Genomic DNA, 21,610 nt, shown 5'->3' with positions numbered 1-21,610 from the left:
ATTTAGAATCCATGAGAGAATAACATTTTACTCTGACAAAAAAAATAGTTTTTTGTTAGCTTGTTTTCCCCCTTCTTGTGTCTGAGTGTAAAGGTAAGGTAAGGTCCCAACGATTGTCACACACCTGAGTGTGTGAAATTTGTTCTCCGCATTTGACCCATCCCCTGGTGGAGCGGTGAGCAGCAACAGTGCCGCGCTCGGGAATCATATGGTGATCTAACCCCCCAATTCCAACCCTTTTGATGCTGAGTGCCAAGCAGGGAGGCAATGGGTCCCATTTTTATAGTCTTTGGTATGACTCGGCCGGGGATCGAACTCACAACCTCCCAGTCTCAGGGCGGACACTCAAACCACAAGGCCACTGAGCTGGTAAAGCTGGTAAAATTCGGGGAGGGGGGGACCCTGGGTGCTTCAGTGAACAGGGGCCCCTGGGGGTGTTAATTTGGCTTTGCGGCCAAGCCTAGGAATCTAGCACATGTAGTGCGCGGGATTTCTAGTAAACAAGAAGACAATACTACTCCTCCTTAACCTACAAAAAAAAGCAGGAGAAAAGGGGGGAACAACAAAAAGGGTGACAGACCCCTACAGGGCTTCCTTAATTAACATTAAACAAGAATTAACAGGACTCAATAAATCAATAAACATAGTAGCAAAGTAGGCCAGCAAGAGAATACAGGCGTAACGTTAGGAGGGTACAACTAACAAAAAGCTGACGGCCTTGAGTACTGTATAAGCCAAGGCCAATAGGAAAGCTAAGTCAGCTACAGTAAAACAGCAAAGAGCCTGCAAATAACCTGACAGCTAATTGAAGTAGCTGTAGCTTCAGTGCACACACAGATAAATAGTGCTGGCTGTGAAGTGGCCAAAAGGCCATCTAAGAAAAAATGAGACATAAATGTATGTGTTATTCATTCTAACCTTTATTTAGAATCTCAAAGGATCATTGAGGTTTACCCTCATTTACAAGTGTAGCGTGCACAGGCTCAACCCGACGTTCATCTCGAGCCTACGTTAACTTTACCTGCCACCCCCTGCACATCACAACACAGGCTAAATGACGAGACACGAATATATGTAATTGTAACGTTATGGCATAAACGTGTTTTTATATGTTCACAACAATTTCACTAATAAATTGTCAATCAAATGTCATATATTCAACTAAAACAAAGGCACATGCATAAGAATGGACCAGACAGAAAAATATGTGATTTGACCTCGATTACAACCATTTAGTTAATCTCGTGGAGATTTCATTGGCACAATATTTATCTCTATGATTTATGTTTGCTGAAATAGGATTATCTTCTGGGCCAAATCTGACTAGTCATGATATGACTTGATCTGGACCCTATCGGGCTCTCATTGAGATCCGTGCTTGCTGGGATGCCATTGCTGATGCTGCTCCTCTTGGTCCTAGCTCTGCTCTGCTGTGCAGCCCAGGCTAAACAGCTCTATAGCTCAGAGCATGGCTCTTATGAATCTTCAAAAACAAGGGGGTTTAAACTCTCAAAACCTCAGGAGACTATAGACACCAGAGTTGTTTTTGTCATATAAAATAGTACAATACAATAAATACAATAATTTATTGTCCCAAAGAAACTTCAATTTCAGAATGAATTTGCGAATGAACAAACTATAGTAATGGCTCAATGGCTGACATTCCGATTCAAGTGTCAGATCATTGTTCTTCAATAAAATTAAGAAGAAGAAAAAAAGGCATTGGGTTTGCAAGAGCTAGTTTGCCAGTCTGAGAAATGAACCTCAACAACAACCTGTACAGAGGGGCGTTGGTGGGCGAGGTGGGTGGGGGGTGAAGGTTTGGGGTGACACAAACCACCACCGTCACATACCCCACCCGTTTAGCAAAGTGAGAAATTCTAAATTTTAACTGCTACATTCAATTTCCCCTTTGTTTACGCAGACAGAATCAAACCCAGACCCCTAAATTCCTCAAATTTGCACTAAATGTCAGGATTTTGACCTGGATTAGTCAACAACACTACTAAATTCCCATATACATTGATTACGTGGGGAAAGTGCTGACTATCTCTTTAATGATTGGAATTCATGTCAATGACAGTAACTACCATTATTTATAATAGTACCCTATTGCAATTATGAATGAAATGTGTTTTTATTGAAACAGGTTATTGTCATTCTACGATGCCTATTATATTCACTTGTCATGATGATTTTTATGGCATTTTACTCATCATGTTCTTTTTTGTATTCTTTTCTGGCTTCATTAAGATTATGTAACATTTTGGAATAAAAATACAGATTAGCAGTGCAAAACTGGAGGCCAGAATTGCAAATATCTCCACAGCAACACTGAACTTTCCTGGAGAGCTGACATAGGCAGGGATAAAGGTGATCCAAACTGCACAGAATATCAGCATGCTGAAGGTGATAAATTTGGCTTCATTGAAATTATCAGGCAGTTTCCGAGCCAAAAAAGCTAGAAAGAAACATAACATAGCCAGGACTCCTATATACCCCAACACAGCCCAGAAGCCTACAGCTGAGCCTAATGCACATTCTAGGATGATTTTGTCTTTAAAGTGTTTAAAATTCTTGAAAGGAAAAGGAGGAGAGATAGTTAGCCAAAGTATGCAAATCAGGACCTGTATGAGAGTGAAAGCCAGAACACTGAGTCTCTGCTGAGCAGGGCCGAACCACTTCATGATATTACTGCCTGGAAGTGTAGCCCTGAAGGCCAGTAACACCACCATAGTTTTCCCCAGCACACAAGACATGCAGAGGACAAAGGTGATCCCAAATGCTGTGTGTCGCAGCATGCAGGACCACTCAGAGGGCGGGCCGATGAAGGTCAGAGAACACAGGAAACACAGAGCCAGGGAGAAGAGCAGCAGGAATCTCAGTTCAGAGTTATTGGCCTTGACTATGGGGCTGTTCCTGTATCTGAAGAAAATAAAAGCCACAATAGCAGTCATGCAAGTTCCTAACAGGGACGCTGTCGTGAGCAGTGCCCCCATAATCTCTTCATATGATAGAAACTCTGTGTCTTTCTTTTCACAGTCATGTCTTCTCTCATTTGACCAGAATTCAGGATGGCATCGCACACAGGTGATGGAATCTACAAGTTAAAATCAAAACAGATGTTAGATTTCCTGAGTCGCTCCCTAAATTTCCCACGGCGGTGGCAGCAGGCCAAGCCGGGGTAAGAAGATGCCAAAGTCAGTACACTCACTCAGTCACTCATAGACATTTAGCGAAGGGGTGGGGCTAGGGAATAGGGGGCGTCGCGAGGGATAGGTAGGTCGTGGAGTCGGGGTTCGACGGGTGGGTAAGGGCAGTGGCTATGGGGATGTGGGTGGTGGGAGGTAAGGTGCGTGGCTAGGGAAAAGGGACCATAGCTAGGGATAGGAAGGTCGTAGACAGTCAGGATTTTGAGTAGTGTCTTAAAACAGATGTGTTGGCTCCTGCAATTTGCAAATGCTTCCGAATATACCCATCTGTACTTCATAGAATAGCATCAAACTTCCTCCGGTCTCTCAAAACAGAATAACATGGGACATCCGCTGAAGACAGGCACATCCGCAAATTTCTCCAATCACCAGCATCGGTTTTGTCACATGTATCAGACTGTCTCTGGAGTATTCGAAGATTGTGGAAGAGATAGACTGGCTTGAGAAACTAGGGTTCGAGGGGTGGCTGGGGGGATGTGAAGATGGGGAGGGGATGTGGAGGGGGTGGAGAGGGGTCACGTAAGGGTGTGGGGCTGCGGAAAAGACACTGTAGCCAGCAGTGGTGGCTGGTGTTTTTTTTGTCCAGGGAGGGCTAACAAAAATAGGGCAGGACGATAATATGGTTGAAATCAATACCATGATAATCATAAGGACTTTTCTTGTTATCAATCCCCCTTTCCTGATTGACTGGTTCTTGATAATCTATTGATTCTGAAGCCACAACAACTGTAAAAGACAACTATTACAGAGATTATTACAGAAATTAGCGCATGCTTCTCGTGCTCATTTCTAGGCTGGAGTCTCTGGAGACGTTGCACTATGGGTGCACTTTTTTTGGGTGCGACCAAACTGATCCCGGAATTCGGCACTGCACTCTGTTGGGCCCCCAGCAGCACACCCCCCAAATTTGAAGTCGATTGGACGAACGGTTCTCGAGAAACGTGAAAGCCATATTCTGATTGGTTGAAATGCACAAAATTCTACACTGCACTTTCTTGGTTCCCCAGCAGCAGGTTCTCGAGGTAAACCAATTTTTGTGTTGCCAGTAGGTGACGCTATCACTGAGACTTCTACTCCCAAATTTGATATTCAAATGCACTGATGATGTACTAAAAAAAATTTACTAGGAATTGTACACATAAATACTGGTATCATTTCAATATTTATTTGATTGCTGAAATTGAATTTACAGGCATTGTACTCTGATCCATTAATAATAATAATAGAGTACCTGTGGTGTTGCTGATTTCTCCTTCTGCACATGGTATACAATCATAGCAGCAGACCGGGTTTCCTTTCTGGAGAACTTTGCGTGTTCCTGGGGGACAGGTCTCACTGCACACTGACACAGGCACCTGCATGAAGAAAAAAGCAGTATGAGATACATTTTGATATGCTGTTGTCATTACAAGCCACAATTTGGAATTCTTTCTTTCCAAGGTTTGTTTATTGGATGACAATGTGTAGAACATTCCAAATACAGTATGCATCCCCCCCATGTTAACCCAACCCCAGGCATCCCACTGACAAGCACAATACATAAATCCCAGACACATGGCCACATACAAAAGATATTGACCAGGGAGGTTGAATATACAGTCTGGAAATTACACACAGAGAGATAAACAAATAAATTAATAGATAAAACCCCACAGACCTAAGACAAAACAAAGATATACAAAACAAAAACAGAAAAAGAACAACAAATAAATAAAAAAGATAATAAATAAGAATAAAGTAAATATGTAAAATTATGTTACGAGCGGTTACTCAGAGATGACAGTCTCAGGTTTCTCAAAAAAGGAAAGGAAAGGACCCCATAGAGAAGAGGAGTGTATCTTGCTAGGGCCAATTCCCAAACCATTTGGAATTCTGATCAAATCGACATTACGATACAATAATCCTGTAAGTTAACAATCCATATGGTATTAACCTGTTCTGAGTTCTGTGCCCAAATTAAGGACTCAGTGTGCAGAGTTAGTTGTTTTTCTGCAGGTAAAGATGCGTCGTAAAGACCAACTGTGACAAACTCCACACTGTCATTTTCGTTCGGCTGCCAGTTTATGATTTCATACTTTGCTGCTGGGTCTCCATTCTCATCAAAGTGAACGTCCTCCCCCTCCTTTGTCTTGAACTGAACCTTTTTTATGTGCTGCAAAATCTAAGTAGATATATTACTTTACTTCATATCCCTAAATGTAAACCTTGCATTCTGCAGAATGATGGACATGCAACAATGTATTAAACAATACTGTGAAAAGCAAAAAACAAAAAACAAACAATTGTTCATGTGAAGCACATAATGATGAACTATCATTCAGCCTTCAGTGTTCAACTCACCATGAATGGATCTGGCTGTACCTTATTGCCACATGTGCCTTTACAGCCAAGAATACTATGTAGTGCGTGAGCCACAGCATACACTCCTTTATAGGCATTGTTAAAGATGGGCATGAGTGACATATCAGTGAAAATGTTTTGCTGCCCAGATACATCTTCAGACCCTGTACAGTATCTCTGATTCCCTTCTGAGCCCTTCATCTGCTTGAACCTACAATCAAACATTGTCTCCCAGAATTCTGTGAACAATTCATTACTAGACGAATTGTGTGACTTTACATCCAACATGAACTCTCTCATGCCTGTGACATGGGCCCTGGTGATGGACAGCCCTATAGCACCATCCAGGATGTGGTGTCCATTCATAGTTGCAGTGTGAGAATCAATGATCCAGCCCTCACTGCCTACCCACTGGTACCCAGTCAGGTTGTGGGGGGCCATCTCATGTATTACTTCCAAATCCATGTGGGAGAGGAAAGCGACAATCACCTGTGAAGTAGAAGCTTTGATAATGTCAATTATTGCCTGTAATTCTTCTGGTGGATCTGTTCTAAAGAAGGATACAGAGTACTCTAGACAGATGCCCAGCTGTTGGGCCGTCTCTGTGAATATGGCCATACCGTTATTGCCATAATCATTATTGCTCCTAATTGCTCCGACCCAAGTCTAGCCAAAGTGCTTGACCAACTGGGCCAGAGCTCTGCTCTGGTAGAAGTCACTGGGTATTGTTCTGAGGAAGGAAGGGTACCGGATTTGTCACTGAGACAAGCACAGGTGGCAAAGTGGCTGATCTAGGGAGTAGAAATGAATGATATTCCAAAGATGAGGATGCAAATTAAATCTACACAGGAAAACATAGAGCACATTAGCAGTAATTCTAACTGTCTTTACTGTGAGCAGTCAGACAAATTGCAGTATACTGTAATAATTACTGTATTATCGAGAGAGAAAAATTTATCAAACTGGCCAAGGTTCAGTAGAGTACATGATTGTATATTTGTAAAATAAATAAATAAAATAAAATAAAATAAAATAAAATAAAATAAAATAAAAGCAAAAAGAAAGAAAACGAAAAAAGCCTACCCACCAATGGGATATGAAAAGGTCCAATGACAGTGGATATCGCCATGGAAGGAGAGGAGGAGGTCTCTCCTATAATGGCCTGCACTTGGGCCGGTCTGGTGCAGGGTGCCTTGGAGGCTGTGGATATATCCTCATTACCGTTAGCCAAGGCCAGTGCCACCCTGACTCCCCTTGCAATGGAGCCACATTCATCATAGATCTTGTAGCCCAGAAAGATGCCAGGCAGCAAGGCTGTGCTGTTGTTAATCTCCTCAATGGCAAAGAGCATAGCCTGAGCAAACTGGAACGCTCTGAAATTCAAACTTTACCAAGTTATAAATCATTGGTGTTATAGCCAGTATGTCCTTAAAATGATACAACATTAAATGTGAAACTATATGAGCAAACATTTCTTAAGAACCCTTTTTTAATCCATTTATATATCGACCCAGCTCTTCTAATCTTCTATCTTACAGTACTTATGTCAAGCAGCTTGCTACATTGTGATTTACCTTGTGCACTGCAGTGGCGGTGGTCTGTACATGTAGGTGTCCTGTCTGCCTTTCCAGCTGCTGTGGAAAGAGAAGATTCCACCCAAAATAATGTCCCCATTCTTAGACAGCTGGGGGATCTCCGGCTCCCCTCTCTGCCGACACACTGGCTCCTCAGCCCCAGAGAGAGATGCCACCAGCAGCAGCTGCAGAAGGGCCCAACCCTGCTCTGTCCACCTTTGTCATGCCTTTGCTCATGGCACACTCCTGACTATCTTTACTGGGAGTGTGACCCTCTGTGCGCACAGTGGAACTTTTGGAATAAAATCCTCCTAATATACATTTTAAACGAGCAACTCATTAATTGAAGAATCAACAAAGCATTTTAGTCATTTTTCCATTACAAATCTTATTACATCTTACAAAATTACTGTCTCACCAGACAGAAAAATATGTGATTTGACCTCGATTACAACCATTTAGTTATCCTCGTGGAAATTTCATTGGCACAGTATTTGTCTCTTTGAAATATTTGTTGAAATAGGGTTATCATTTGGGCCAGATCTGACTAGTCATGATATGACTTGATCTGGACCCTATCGGGCTCTCTGTGCTTGCTGGGATGCCATCAAGTTCAAGTTCAAGTTTATTAGTGTCCCAAAGGGCAAATTGAGTTGCAGCATATAGACATACAAATAAGAACATTGACAAGAAACAACACAAGTAGCATGTTAAATGTTACATGCCTATAGTTAAAATAAATAAAAGGCTAAATAAAACATCAAGGACCTTGTTTGTGGCACACAATGACCGATAATGTGCAAGGTAGCATTAAAGTGCACAGCAATCGGTAAAGTGCACAGCGATCGGTAAAGTGCACAGCGATCCGTAAAGTGCACAGCGATCCGTAAAGTGCACAGCGATCCGTAAAGTGCACAGCGATCCGTAAAGTGGTTGGTGAAGCTGCTCCTTTTGGTCCTAGCTCTGCTCTGCTGTGAAGGCCAGGCTAAACAGGTAAACTCAGGGCATGGCTCTTATAAACCTTCAAAAACAAGGGGGTTTGAACTCTCAAAACCTCAGGAGACTATAGACACCAGACATTTGTCATATCAAATAGTAAAAATTAAAAAAAGAAGAAGAAAAAAGAAACTACAATACAATAAATACAATAATTTATTGTCCCCAAGAAACTTCAATTTGCGAATGAATTTGCGAATGAACAAACTATAGTAATGGCTCAATGGCTGACATTCTGATCCAAGTGTCAGATCATTCTGACAAATGAACCTCAACAACAACACAGTGTACAGAGGGGTGTTGGTGGGTGAGAGGTGAGGGTTTGGTGGTGAAACAAAGCACCAATGTCACATACCCCACCTGTTTAGCACATAGGAAGAGTGAGAAATTCAAAATGTTAACTGCTACATTAAATTTCCCCTTTGTTTACCCAGACAAAAATCAAATTTGCACTAAATGTCAGGATTTTTACCTGGATCATTCAACAACACTACTAAATTCCCATATACATTGATTAAGTGGGAAAAAGTGCTGACTATCTCTTTAATGATTGGAATTAATGTCAATGACAGTAACTACCATTATTTATAATATTACCATATTGCAATTATGAAAGAAATGTGTTTTTATTGAAACAGGTTCTTGTCATTCTACGATGCCTATTATATTCAGTCGTCATGATGATTTTGATGGCATTTTACCCATCATGTTCTTTTTTGTATTCTTTTCTGGCTTCAATAAGATTATGTAACATTTTGGAATAAAAATACAGATTAGAAGTGCAAAACTGGAGGCCAGAATTGCAAATATCTCCACAGCAACACTGAACTTCCCTGGAGAGCTGACATAGGCAGGGATAAAGGTGATCCAAACCGCACAGAATATCAACATGCTGAAGGTGATAAATTTTGCTTCATTGAAATTATCAGGCAGTTTCCGAGCCAAAAAAGCTAGAAAGAAACATAACATAGCCAGGACTCCTATATACCCCAACACAGCCCAGAAGCCTACAGCTGAGCCTAATGCACATTCTAGGATGATTTTGTCTTTAAAGTGTTTAACATTCTTGAAAGGAAAAGGAGGAGAGATAGTTAGCCAAAGTATGCAAATCAGGACCTGTATGAGAGTGAACGCCAGAACACTGAGTCTCTGCTGAGCAGGGCCGAACCATTTCATGATATTACTCCCTGGAAGTGTAGCCCTGAAGGCCAGTAACACCACCATAGTTTTCCCCAGCACACAAGACATGCAGAGGACAAAGGTGATCCCAAATGCTGTGTGTCGCAGCATGCAGGACCACTCAGAGGGCTGGCCGATGAAGGTCAGAGAACACAGGAAACACAGAGACAGGGAGAAGAGCAGCAGGAAGCTCAGCTCAGAGTTGTTGGCCTTCACTATTGGCTCAATCCCACCACACTTAACAGCCCTGCACAGCTCGTCCCCACTCGGCTCCACTCGTCTCTACTCGATGGATGTTTTGCTTCGACCGGCGCTCGATCGGCCCCCACCCACCCCCGCCCACAGCTGGTCGTCTAAAAATAGCGACCGCATATCTGTCCTTCGGCTATAACATAACGTTACAATTAAATCCATCCACAGAACTTTTAAACTGTTTATGAAATACTGGTGCCTCTAAATGACCTACAGTGTACATGGGCAAATGTGACAATCGGCCAAGAGAATGATATCACAGGCATGCTGCGCTGTGCGGGGACGGGAGAGGCGCAACAGAGTGAAGCCTACCCCGCAGCCTCTCACCAGGCAAGACCGGGGCTTCCAAAAACCCGCTGCGGCCTAGCGGAGCGCTGCAGCCTCCACTCAGCTACAGAGCTCCCTGAGCGAGCAGCGGACTTTTTTCTCAGACAATTGAACACCCGCCACGATTTTATTTCACCGGAGGTGAAGGCAGCGACACAAAATACTGATGGAAATATACATAACAGAAGATAAGGTAAGACCACTAAACTGGTATGCAGCCGCCAGCATTGCATTGACAGTCAGTAGACAGAGTAAACACGATTCTCTCTGACCAATCAGTAGCCATCAGAGTTTTACGTCACCATTTGGGACCTACTCGCCAGCCCGAAGTACCCCGACGAGGCAGGGACCAAAAGTAGCACGACTCAGCCTCAAATCTAACCGGGCTGGCCCGGTTTATACCGGTGGGATGAGACCATTTATCGAGTCGAGCGGAGCGGGACCGCGCTACTAGCTGCGGTGGAATTGGGCCATTAGGGGCTGTTCCTGTATCTGAAGAAAATAAAAGCCACGATAGCAGTCATGCAAGTTCCTAACAGGGACGCCGTCGCGAGCAGTGCCCCCATAACCTCTTCATATGATAGAAACTCTGTGTCCTTCTTTTCACAGTCATCTCTTCTCTCATTTGACCAGAATTCAGGATGGCATCGCACACAGGTGATGGAATCTACAAGTTAAAATCAAAACAGATGTTAGATTTCCTAGTCGCTCCCTTATTTTCCCACAGCAGTGGCAGCAGGCCAAGCCAGGGTCAGAAGATGCCAACGTCAAGACACTCACTCAGTCAATCATAGACATTTAGTGAAGGGGGCGCCGGGGCGGGGCTAGGGAATAGGGGGCATAGCGAGGAGGGATGTAGGTAGTTGAGTCGGGGTTTGACGGGTGCATAGGGGGAGTGGCTATGGGGATGTGGGTGGTGGGCACTGACCTAATAATATGGACAAACCCATCCACTATTTTTGGGATTTACGTTTTGCAGGAAAGTGTTGTCTGTTGCCATCTTGGGGTCCTTGCGCGGCAGCTCACGTGAGATGGGGTATCCCAGAGCCGCAGCTCCGCCTAATATTGGTCCATGATCAGCAAGCTGCGCAATCACTGGACAGGTGACCTGTCAATCACCCCCTTTTATATCTATCTTACTCCAAACGGGCGACTCATAAGAAATGTACAGTTGTTATGAAAAGGGGAAATGATCTATATAGACCAAAACCGTGTTTCGGTCCAGGCTGTAAAAATGCTTAATCACTGTTACAAAGTGGGTAATTTTAACATGGGGGTGAACGGGAATGATGGGACTTCTGTGTCCTGCCTCAAGTGGCCATTCGCGGAATTACAGCTTTCAGGGTTACTTCCGCATCATTGAGTATCATAAAGTCTTTCTGATTCTGATTCTGATTCTGATTGTGGGAAAACCTCAGAGCTTGCCCACTGGTGGTGGAAGGGAACGGGGCGGGGCTGGGGTAAAGGGACCGTAGCTGGGATAGGAAGGTCGTAGAGAGGCGGAGTTCGAATAGTCTCTTAAAACAGATGGGTTGGCTCTCGCAATTTGCAAATGCTTCCAGAATCGCACAGAATTTGGCACTGTATTCCACCAGGTTCCCGTCAGCGCACAAGTTTGAAGTCGATCAGATGAACAGTTCTCAAGAGAAATCGCTTTTTGTGTTGCCAGTAGGTGGTGCTATGACTGCGTGTGTCCAAAACTTTGTCGGGATCCCAGCAGCCCACCCCAAGTTGGAAGTCGATCGGATGAACGGTTCTTGAGATAAAGAGTTTTTTGTGTTGCAAGTAGGTGGTGCTATGACTATGCATGTGTCCCTAATTGTACAGAATTTGGCACTGTACAGCACACTCCCCAAGTTAGAAGTAGATCGGATGAACGTTCTCAAGATTAATCACTTTTTGTGTTCCAGTAGGTAGCGCTATGACTCTGTGCATGTCCGAAATTGGGCATCGCACTCTGTCGGGTTCCCAGCAGCTCACTCCCCAAGGTTGAAGTCGATTCAATGGATGAATGGTTCTTGAGATAAACCGCATTTTGTGTTGCCAATAGTTGGCGGTATGACTATGTGTCTAACTGTAATTGGCGACCCCACTCCTTCGGGTTCCCGGCAGCACACTCCCCAAGTTTGAAGTTGATCAGATGAACGTTCTCTAGATAAACAGCTATTTGTTTTGTCACTAGGTGGCATTGTGACTATGCACGTGTCCGACAATTGAGTACCGCACTCCGTCAAGTTCCTGGCAGCACACTCCCCAAGTTTGAACTCAATCGGAGGAACGGTCCTCAAGACAAACCGCTTTTTGTGTTGCCAGTAGGTGGCGCTATGACTATGTGTGTATCTAAATTTGGGCACAGCAAATTTAGGTGGCACTGTCCCAACAGACCCTTTTCACGGGGGCATTTTGTGTCGAGAAGGCAGGGTAAACACAGATGCAAGCAAAACAGTAATAAGGGTTTCCAACTTCCAATCATGCACTTCACAGTACTCCCAAATTGGATATTCAAATGCTCTGATGATGAACTCACTTTTTACTATGAATTGTACTTGTACTGTGTATATAAAAATATAAATACTAATATTATATCTGAATATTTATTTGATTGCTGATATTGAATTTACAGGTGTTATCCTCTGATCCATCTCACCACACTATAATTGGAGAGGGAGTGACGGCGTGGCGCACAATTGCCCAACTGCACTTGCACAAAGCGCAGGCCAGTTGAGCAGGTAAGGCCGCGTAGCGGGCAAGGCTGAGCAGCAGGCGAGCTCCGTATGTGAGCCCGCGGGGCTGGGCGAGCGCGAGGCCAGGCGAGTAGCGAAGTGGGCAAGACCTCGACGGCAAACCAACGAGAGAAGGAGGGTGAGGCTGCTCAGCATCCAAGCCGGGTATGTGAGCCGAACGGTAGAAATGGGCAGTGAGGAGAAGGACGGGAAGGGGGGTCATCCCTATGTTCCCCGGGTCCTATGTTCCCCGGGTCCTATGTTCCCCGCTTTTCCCAAATAGGGTCCTATGTTCCCCACTATGTTCCCTGGGAGAGGTTAGGTTTTGGGTTAGGGTCTGGGGGAGGTTAGGTTTAGGCGTGGGGGGTGGGAGAGGTTAGGTTTTGGGTTAGGGTCTGGGGGAGGTTAGGTTTAGGGTTAGTGAAAAACGGGGAATATAGAACCCGGGGAACATAGAACCCGGGGAACATAGACATGATCCCCGGGAAGGAGGATGAGGACGAGGCACAGGGCTAGAAAGAGCGTGCTCTGTTTCTAGTTAAAATAATACTCTAGTACCTGTGGTGTTGCTGATTTCTCCCTCTGCACATGGTATACAGTCATAGCAGCAGACCGGCTTTCCTTTCTGGAGGACCTTACTTGTTCCTGGGGGACATGTCTCACTGCACACTGACACAGGCACCTGCATGAACAAAAAAGCAGTATGAGATACACTTTGATATGCTGTTGTGTTTACAAGTCACCATTTGGAATTCTGATGAAATTGACATTTCCATACAATAATCCCGCAAGTTAAAGTCGAACTGAAATGAAAAAGGACTTTAACTATTTCAGATCACATCCCTGGTTGTACAGTGCCCCTATTTAGCAATGCATGCTGCTGAGCGTCGACCCTACATCTGGCTTTGTCCTGAAGGATCATTCACCAATTTAGGAACCACTTCTGTTCAGTGACATCTGCTGCACACCAATCCAAGGAAGCCTTTCAGCCTTTGGGTGGGATGCTGCGGTACTCTAAGCCAATCACAAATGCCTGGCAAACGGCAGCAAACTTGGGTGCGAGAGATTGCTGCCTTAAAAGTATTGCATTTTGTTTAGAAAGCTCTTAAATTTGTTCTTGTTACTTCGCACATGACAACAGCCAGTCAGTCCGCAGTGTTTGGCTTGCACGTCGAAGTAAACACCCATTTTCTACCTCATTGTTTGAGCTACCACCAGTGAAGTGGAAAACAGACAGAGAAGCTAACTGGACAGCTAATCTAACGAGTAAATACTATGTAAGTGCATGCGCGCATGACAGCCACCGAGACATGTAAACGGCGGTGTCTGTCTGTCCGATGCAGGAGTGTACTGAAAACAGCAGGCCAGAGAGCAGAGAAACAGCGTTTCAACATGCTGCTGAACGATGCCGAGATGTTTACAGTAGTCTGGGCACCTTTCACCCCACTTTTTGTCATGGGGGCGTAAACCACAGAACCAGAATGAACACCAGAAGGAAGTGCACCAAAAAACGTCTTTGTTGCCGTTAGCTTGACGTCTCTTTCCTCGATTAATTGTCTGATGCAAAGCTTCTGTATTGGCTTAAAAGATGTGAGATTGTGAATCCGCAATGTTTCTACAAGAACTTCTTCAAAAACTTTGTTCGGTACGTCCATCTTTTGTTTTGTTGTTTGCCGTTCTGATGCGTTGTGTCTAATTGTCAAGTTAACGTAAAAGTTGACGCTGTTACTTCCTGTCTAGGGCGGGCCGGAACTAACCTTGCATGCAAGATGGCTAACCTTGCGAGATCAAAAGAGAATTTATTCTCTCGACGTAATCCATCTTGTCATGCACAGGCAGTTAAGATGATTGGCTGAGAAACCCGAACCATGGCCGGCTCGACGAATCAGCGGCAGCCTTAGGCGGGCTTTCTGTGTGACGCACATGTTCTTTGTAGTTCTTTTCACTCATCAACATCGCTGCCGCCGCGGAAGTGACAGGAAGTCTGAATGAAATTGAATGTTACGTTCCCAATTCTATATATTAAATTCTAAAAAACGACCCTCAACATTTGGGAAGGCTAAGCCACACAACTAGTTCATTATAATCGAACGTCATGCTTCGAAGGCGACTTTACGACGATGAGGACGGTGAGGACTCAATCACTCTTACAGGCACAGCCACCTTCCTCCGGTCGCAAACGTGACGTCAGAGGCATGGCGATCTGATTGGTTGAAGTTAACACACACCAGCGGTGATAGACAGATGGGTCATCCAATCACCTGCCAAGTAGCTTGGAAAAAGTGCCCGCCTCCGTCAACGGGTTGGATTACTGCATTGCCAGATGGACTGGTTTAGTGAAACGTAATGTGAAGCTAACCCGTCCATCTGGCAATGTCAGGTGAGGCCGGAACCATGCAGGGTGACAAAATCAATTGTGAACGGAGGCCAGGCTCTTTCTCGCCGAGAAGAGCCTGGTGACGCGAGGTTAGTTTACAGCAACCATTGAACCAGCGTCAAACTATATACCGCTAGCGAATATATGTTTTCCGGTGGATGATTTTCAAAGTAAAATAATGATTTTGCACAAGTACAGCACACACAGAAGCCACTGAGAAATTATTATTTTGCCCATTAAAAACAATTAATTAAGCATTTAAACCAAGCTATACCCTACAAATTATGTTTCTCTATGACAATAATAACATTGAGAATGTTCTTCTCAGTATCTAAATGGTAGCTGGTCTCAGGACAAGACTTACTGTCAATGTTTTTTTTTCTTTTTTCAAAATAAGATGAATGTATGGTCTGACAATTGCCAGTTGTGGCACTTTTGACAGTAATCTACAGGTGTATTTCAAGTAGAAGTAGAAATCTGCAGCACAAAAAAGAGAAAAGGAAAATCTCTAATTATATTGTGACGATTCAGGTATTCGTCCAGGAACAGGAGACTTATAGTTGGTACAGGCTTTTATTCACGGCTCACACTCATAGCTTCACAGCTCTTAGCCAACTCGGCTACGCTCCTAGCTTCACATACGTCCACTCATCTTCCCCACATATTCAGACTGACCTCATGCCCAGACAGGAAGTGCCACTTACACCCCGTTCCCCCCAGGAACAACCCCCCCACATCAGTTCCTAGCTAAACACCGAATCACCCCATTACATGTCAAAACCCTGGGTTGCTACATTATCACCTCCCGACATAGCCAGCTCCCACGCTGGCACCCACAAACCACACATCCCCCTGTACCAAAACACACCAACACTTTTTTTCCGTCACCACATCAAATTCCATTCCCATTCAAATAGTCCCTTCTTTTTTTAACACACCACTTAACTCTTCGTTCCACCACCACCATCATTTCCTTACTTCACATTATCACACTTCAATTAACATTCCCCTCAACAACATTCCCATTCAACCCGTCACATTTTCCCTCTTTTCACCAACATTTAAATTCAACTCCAACCCGACCCATTTACATTATTTCTCTTCTTTTTTTACACACATTCCAATTCAACAATAACCCCAACATTTACATTATTCCTTTTCCATTATTTCTTTTTCCCTTTTACCTTCCTTTCGACCACCACCATTTCCATCCCCCCTTTCAAAGCTTCTGTCCCACCTGAAGCACACTAGTCCCTCTCAACCCCCAGTGGGGTCAGTCCTCTGCAGGGTGACTCTCTTCGGTCCCCCCCCTGTGTCCCACAGCCATCGCACGCACTGCAGTAGCTCCGCACATCCTCCTTGTGTTTGCCCCAGTAGAAAAGTTTACGAACATCGCAGAGCATCTTCTCAGGCCCGTCATGATCCTTACCGCTGCGGCCCCTGTGCGCCCACTGCAACACCAATTTCCGCAGGCACCTGGGCACAACCGTCTGGAACCCCCTCATCCCGTGCCTTCCTTTCCTCTCCAAAAGCACATCTTCACCCAGACGCAGGTCCGTAAACATGTTCCACAGTCCCTTCGTGGCACCGGAACACAGGTGAATCTCCTCCACAGGGGGCCGGCGTCCGGCCGCCACCCACGCGAGCATCGGACTGATATCCGCGTCCTCCGCCTGTTTGCGTATCCACTCACCCATTTTGACATCCGTGATGTGCCTGTCCTCGTCTGTCGGGTCAACCTCTAAACAGTACTCCTCGTCTTCGTCCACCTCTTGCACTCGCTCGTCCTCCCGTCCCCCTCCCCCAGGGGGCGGCGTTTTCAGGACAGCAGGGGGAACACCACCGGCAGCGATCTCCACCTTGGCTTTCTGCGCAGCAACCGTGGGGGGTGTGGAGCAGCTAGGCTGGGCCGGCTCCTCCGGCACTAACCCCTCTCGCTCACCTGGAGACACGAGCGCCGCTCTCCCGACTGTAACAGCGTTGCAGATGATGTCTCTCTCTTCCCTCTGGCTGCTCAACACGATCCCCGCTCTCCTGATTGTCTCGTTGCTGATGATGATGTCTCCCTCTTCCGTCGCGGGTGCAGAGCAGCTAGGCTGGGCCGGCTCCTCCGGCGTTAGCAACACCCGCCCATCTGGACACACAACCCACACTCTCCTGACCGTAACAACGTTCTCTTCTCCCCGGCCGCTCACCTCCTCCCCAGCCTGTGTCTCTCCCCTGTCCTCTACAGTCTCAGTGCAGTCTCTGGCTAAGTGCTCAGGCAAACGGCAAGTCCAACAGAGTCTCACCTGCCCGCCGCCTGCACGTCTCTCCTCTCGCGCTGTCCTCTGGTCTCCGACAGCCTCTCGACACTCCCTGGCTAGGTGCCCAAATGCTCCGCACGACCAGCAGACACCCGACCGTCCCCAGTACCGTTGCTCCGCGTACCTGGTCTGTCCCCCGGGACCGCCGCGACACCACCTCGCTAGGTGACCAGGTTCCCCACAAGTCCAACACAGTCTCTGCGGCTCCTCCGGCCGTTCCCCACGCTGCGTTACCTCTGTGCTCAACAAGTCCCCACGCTGCATGACTTCCCGCAGCGTCCGCATCAGCTCCACTGCCCAGGCAGGCGTAGCTTCCAACAGCCGTCTGACTTCTTTCAACAAACGGGCTTCCATGCCCGCAAGCACCGAGCTGATCACCGTCGTCAGCTCCTCTTTCCTCCAGTTCAGCGACGGCCATTCTCCGTCGCACACCATCGCACGTGGTGCTCCTAGCAGCTAGCACATGCAGCTAGCCTGCTACCGCTAGGTCGCTCGAGCCCTCAAGCCGTCAATTCCAACTTTCTCCACCTTTCCTTCTCACTCTCTCCCCTCTCGGCCGACGCGGAGGCAATACTTCCCGCTTAACTTCTGACACCAATGTGACGATTCAGGTATTCGTCCAGGAACTGGAGACTTATAGTTGGTACAGGCTTTTATTCACGGCTCACACTCATAGCTTCACAGCTCTTAGCCAACTCGGCTACGCTCCTAGCTTCACATACGTCCACTCACCTTCCCCACATATTCAGACTGACCTCATGCCCAGACAGGAAGTGCCACTTACACCCCGTTCCCCCCAGGAACAACCCCCCACATCAGTTCCTAGCTAAACACCGAATCACCCCATTACATGTCAAAACCCCGGGTCGCTACAATATATTTAGCAAAATGTTTAACAATGCTGCTGCTGCTACAGTAGGCTCACCAATGCGTTCCCGCTTCGGCCATATGCTAGGTTTCGACCTAACCTTTTTTTTCCTGACAAAAATATTTTTTGTTTTTTCACATCAAAAGTCAACCATGCTGTGTTCATTCATAACGATATCTACAGTGTGCTGACATCAGGTAGTACTATCAAATTTCAACCCAATTTCAACCAATACTATCATGATATGACAGCTGCCAATCGATCGTCATGGCTATGAGAAGAGTCTGAGCAGGCAACATGGCTGCCTACATCGGCAGACTTTTCTAGCCCATAAATGTTAATATACTTTGCAAAGGACATGTAACTGGCTTGTTAACTCGCATTCGACTCATCGGATGCTTCAAGGCAGGCAGCCAGCACTCTCCCTCAGGAAGAAGGAGGCCCGGAGAGAGCCAACCATCGGTCCTCTGCTCTGGGGCTTGGTGCAGTGAACCAGCCAGCAAACATGCAGTGCACAGGCCTGTATACATTATATTGTGTTTGTACATAGACTGTTATTGAAACGTGACCGGTAGCGTTCAGATTTGTCTGGTAAAAAAAACATTATTTTGCAGACAGTTGCTGTCTCGCACTGCTCCAAGGCACAGATCACTCGCCTCACAATGCTCGCACCGCCCCATTCAGTCTCATCAACTCCAGTCACAAACACACCCACTTTCCAATGGTGAAATCAAACTCCTACACTTATGCCCCGCTTCTCTACCCTGTTTCCGTCAAAATAAGTCATGATAAGGAATCACAGACCATGGGAATCCCATTTCAGCACGACTTTAACAATCCATAAATGATCATACGGTATTAACCTTTTCTGAGTTCTGTGCCCAAATTAAGGACTCAGTGTGCAGATTCAGCTGTTTTTCTGCAGGTAAAGATGCATCGTAAAGACCAAAGGTGGCAAACTCCACACTGCCATTTTTGTTTGGTTGCCAGTTTATGATTTCATACTTTGCTGCTGGGTCTCCATTCTCATCAAAGTAAACGTCCTCCCCCTCCTTTGTCTTGAATTGAACCTTTTTTATGTGCTGCAAAATCTAAGTAGATAGATATTACTTTACTTATTCCATTAAATGTAAACCACCTCGTATTAGCTCTGCAGAATGATGGACATGCAACAATTTATTTAACAATACTGTAAAAAAGGCAAAAAAAAACTGTTCATGTAAAGCACATAATGATGAACTATCATTCAGCCTTCAGTGTTCAACTCACCATGAATGGATCTGGCTGTACCTTATTGCCACATACGTCTTTACAGCCAAGAATACTATGTAGTGCGTGAGCCACAGCATACACTCCTTTATAGACATTGTTAAAGATGGGCATGAGTGACATATCAGTGAAAATGTGTTGCTGCCCAGACACATCTTCAGAGCCTGTACAGTATCTCTGATTCCCTTCTGAGCCCTTCGTCTGCTTGAACCTACAATCAAACATTGTCTCCCAGAATTCTGTGAACAATTCATGACTAGATGAATTTAGTGATTTTACATCCAACATGAACTCTCTCATGCCTGTGACATGGGCCCTGGTGATGGACAGCCCTATAGCACCATCCAGGATGTGGTGTCCATTCATAGTTGCAGTGTGATAATCAATGATCCAGCTTTCAGTGCCTACCCACTGGTACCCAGTCAGATTGTGGGAGGCCATCTCATGTATTAGTATTTCCATATCCATGTGGGAGAGGAAAGCGACAATCACCTGGGAAGTGGAAGCTTTGATAATGTCAATTATTGCCTGTAATTTTTCTGGTGGATCTGTTCTAAATACTGATAGAGAGTATTCTAGACAGATGCCCAGCTGTTGGGCCGCCTGTGTGAATATGGCCATACCGTTATTGCCATAATCATTATTGCTCCTAATTGCCCCGACCCAAGTCCAGCCAAAATGCTTGACCAACTGGGCCAGAGCTCTGCTCTGGTAGAAGTCACTGGGTATTGTTCTGAGGAAGGAAGGGTACCGGACTTTGTCACTGAGACAAGCACAGGTGGCAAAGTGGCTGATCTAGGGAGTAGAAAGGAATGATATTCCAAAGATGAGGATGCAAATTCAATCTACACAGGAAAACATAGAGCACATTAGCAGTGATTCTCTTAAAACTGCCTTTACTGTGAGCTGTCAGACAAATGGCAGTATACTGTAATAATTACTGTATTAGCGGCAAAAGAAAACAAAATAGATCAAACTGTGGCCAACTGTCTGGACCCCAGGAAGAGTAGTCGCTACCTTGGTAGTGGCTATAATGGGGATCCAAATAAATAAATCAAAAGGTCATTACAGTACATGATACATTTGTTTAAAAAAGAAAGAAAGATAGAAAGACAGACAGACAGACAGACAGACTACCCACCAATGGGATATGAAAAGGTCCAATGACGGTGGATACAGCCATGGAAGGAGAGGAGGAGGCCGGTCCTATAATAGCCTGCACTTGGGCCGGTCTGGTGCAGGGTGCCTCGGAGGCTGTGGATATATCCTCATTACCGTTAGCCAAGGCCAGTGTCACACTGACTCCCCTTGCAAGTGAGCCACATTCATCATAGATCTTGTAGCCCAGAAAGATGCCAGGCAGCAAGTCTGTGCTGTTGTTAATCTCCTCAATGGCAAAGAGCATAGCCTGAGCAAACTGGAACCCTGCGAAATTCAAACTTGACCCAAACCATTATAAATAGTTGGTGTTATATAACAGTCCTTGGAATGAAACAAAATTACAATTTAAATTAAATGAGCAAACATTTCTTATTTCACAATTCAACATGATTTTTTTTGTATCCATTTTGTATATCTACCCAACTCTTCTAATGTTCTATCTTACTTCTGTCAAACAGCTAACATTGTGAATTACCTTGTGCAGTGCAGTGGCGGTGGTCTGTACATGTAGGTTTCCTGTCTGCCTTTCCAGCTCCTGTGGAAAGAGAAGATTCCACCCAAAATAATGTCCCCATTCTTAGACAGCTGGGGGATCTCCGGCTCCCCTCTCTGCTGACACACCGGCTCCTCAGCCCCAGAGAGAGATGCCACCAGCAGAAGCTGCAGAAGGGCCCAACCCTGCTCTGTCCACCTTTGGGTGGACATCATACTAAAGACTGTTAGACACCAAGAGTGATGTGAATATATAGCCTAGGTAAACCCAGCCCCCACGTGACCTGCTCTCTCAGTTCCCAGTCACTTACATCATCTGCAGATCACCAGTTACTCGTGTCAATATTTTACCCTAAAATGTTTTAGCATTGATTTTAAAAGAATTGCAAAGAATAACAGTTTTATGTTCTCCTGTAGGATGTGTTTTGGAGAGCATTGATAAGGACTACTACCGGTTATGCATTGTCATTTATGCTGTGATGGTAAATAAAAGCCACTGATGTAAATGTCCCCATTTATTACAGGTAAAACCAA

The 21,610-nt window shown here is 45.3% G+C and overlaps 1 protein-coding gene and 1 pseudogene across 2 annotated transcripts; both read right to left on the bottom strand.

Moving 5' to 3' along the window:
- Nucleotides 1–2,198: 2,198 nt before the first annotated feature.
- LOC310795217 (extracellular calcium-sensing receptor-like) lies at nt 2,199–7,681 on the bottom strand (annotated as a pseudogene). The gene is made up of 7 exons: nt 7,675–7,681; nt 7,127–7,334; nt 6,640–6,937; nt 5,553–6,343; nt 5,146–5,373; nt 4,444–4,567; nt 2,199–3,100 (listed from the first exon to the last, which is right to left on the bottom strand). The product of its transcript is annotated as an extracellular calcium-sensing receptor-like (transcript).
- A 1,116-nt stretch (nt 7,682–8,797) lies between these two features.
- LOC310795216 (extracellular calcium-sensing receptor-like) lies at nt 8,798–21,292 on the bottom strand (the record flags this gene model as incomplete). The annotated part of the gene is made up of 7 exons (XM_083657281.1): nt 8,798–9,523; nt 10,360–10,547; nt 13,162–13,285; nt 19,018–19,245; nt 19,424–20,218; nt 20,565–20,862; nt 21,060–21,292. 7 exons carry the CDS (start codon nt 21,290–21,292, stop codon nt 8,798–8,800), a joined length of 2,592 nt encoding a protein of 863 aa, XP_083513407.1.
- Between the last annotated feature and the right edge of the window lie 318 nt (nt 21,293–21,610).

This window comes from Poromitra crassiceps, assembly GCF_964638095.1.
Source record: "Poromitra crassiceps genome assembly, chromosome: 21".
NCBI lineage: Eukaryota > Metazoa > Chordata > Actinopteri > Beryciformes > Melamphaidae > Poromitra > Poromitra crassiceps.
Note: the sequence above shows the minus strand (reverse complement) of the source record. Positions and strands in the feature narration are given on the sequence as shown.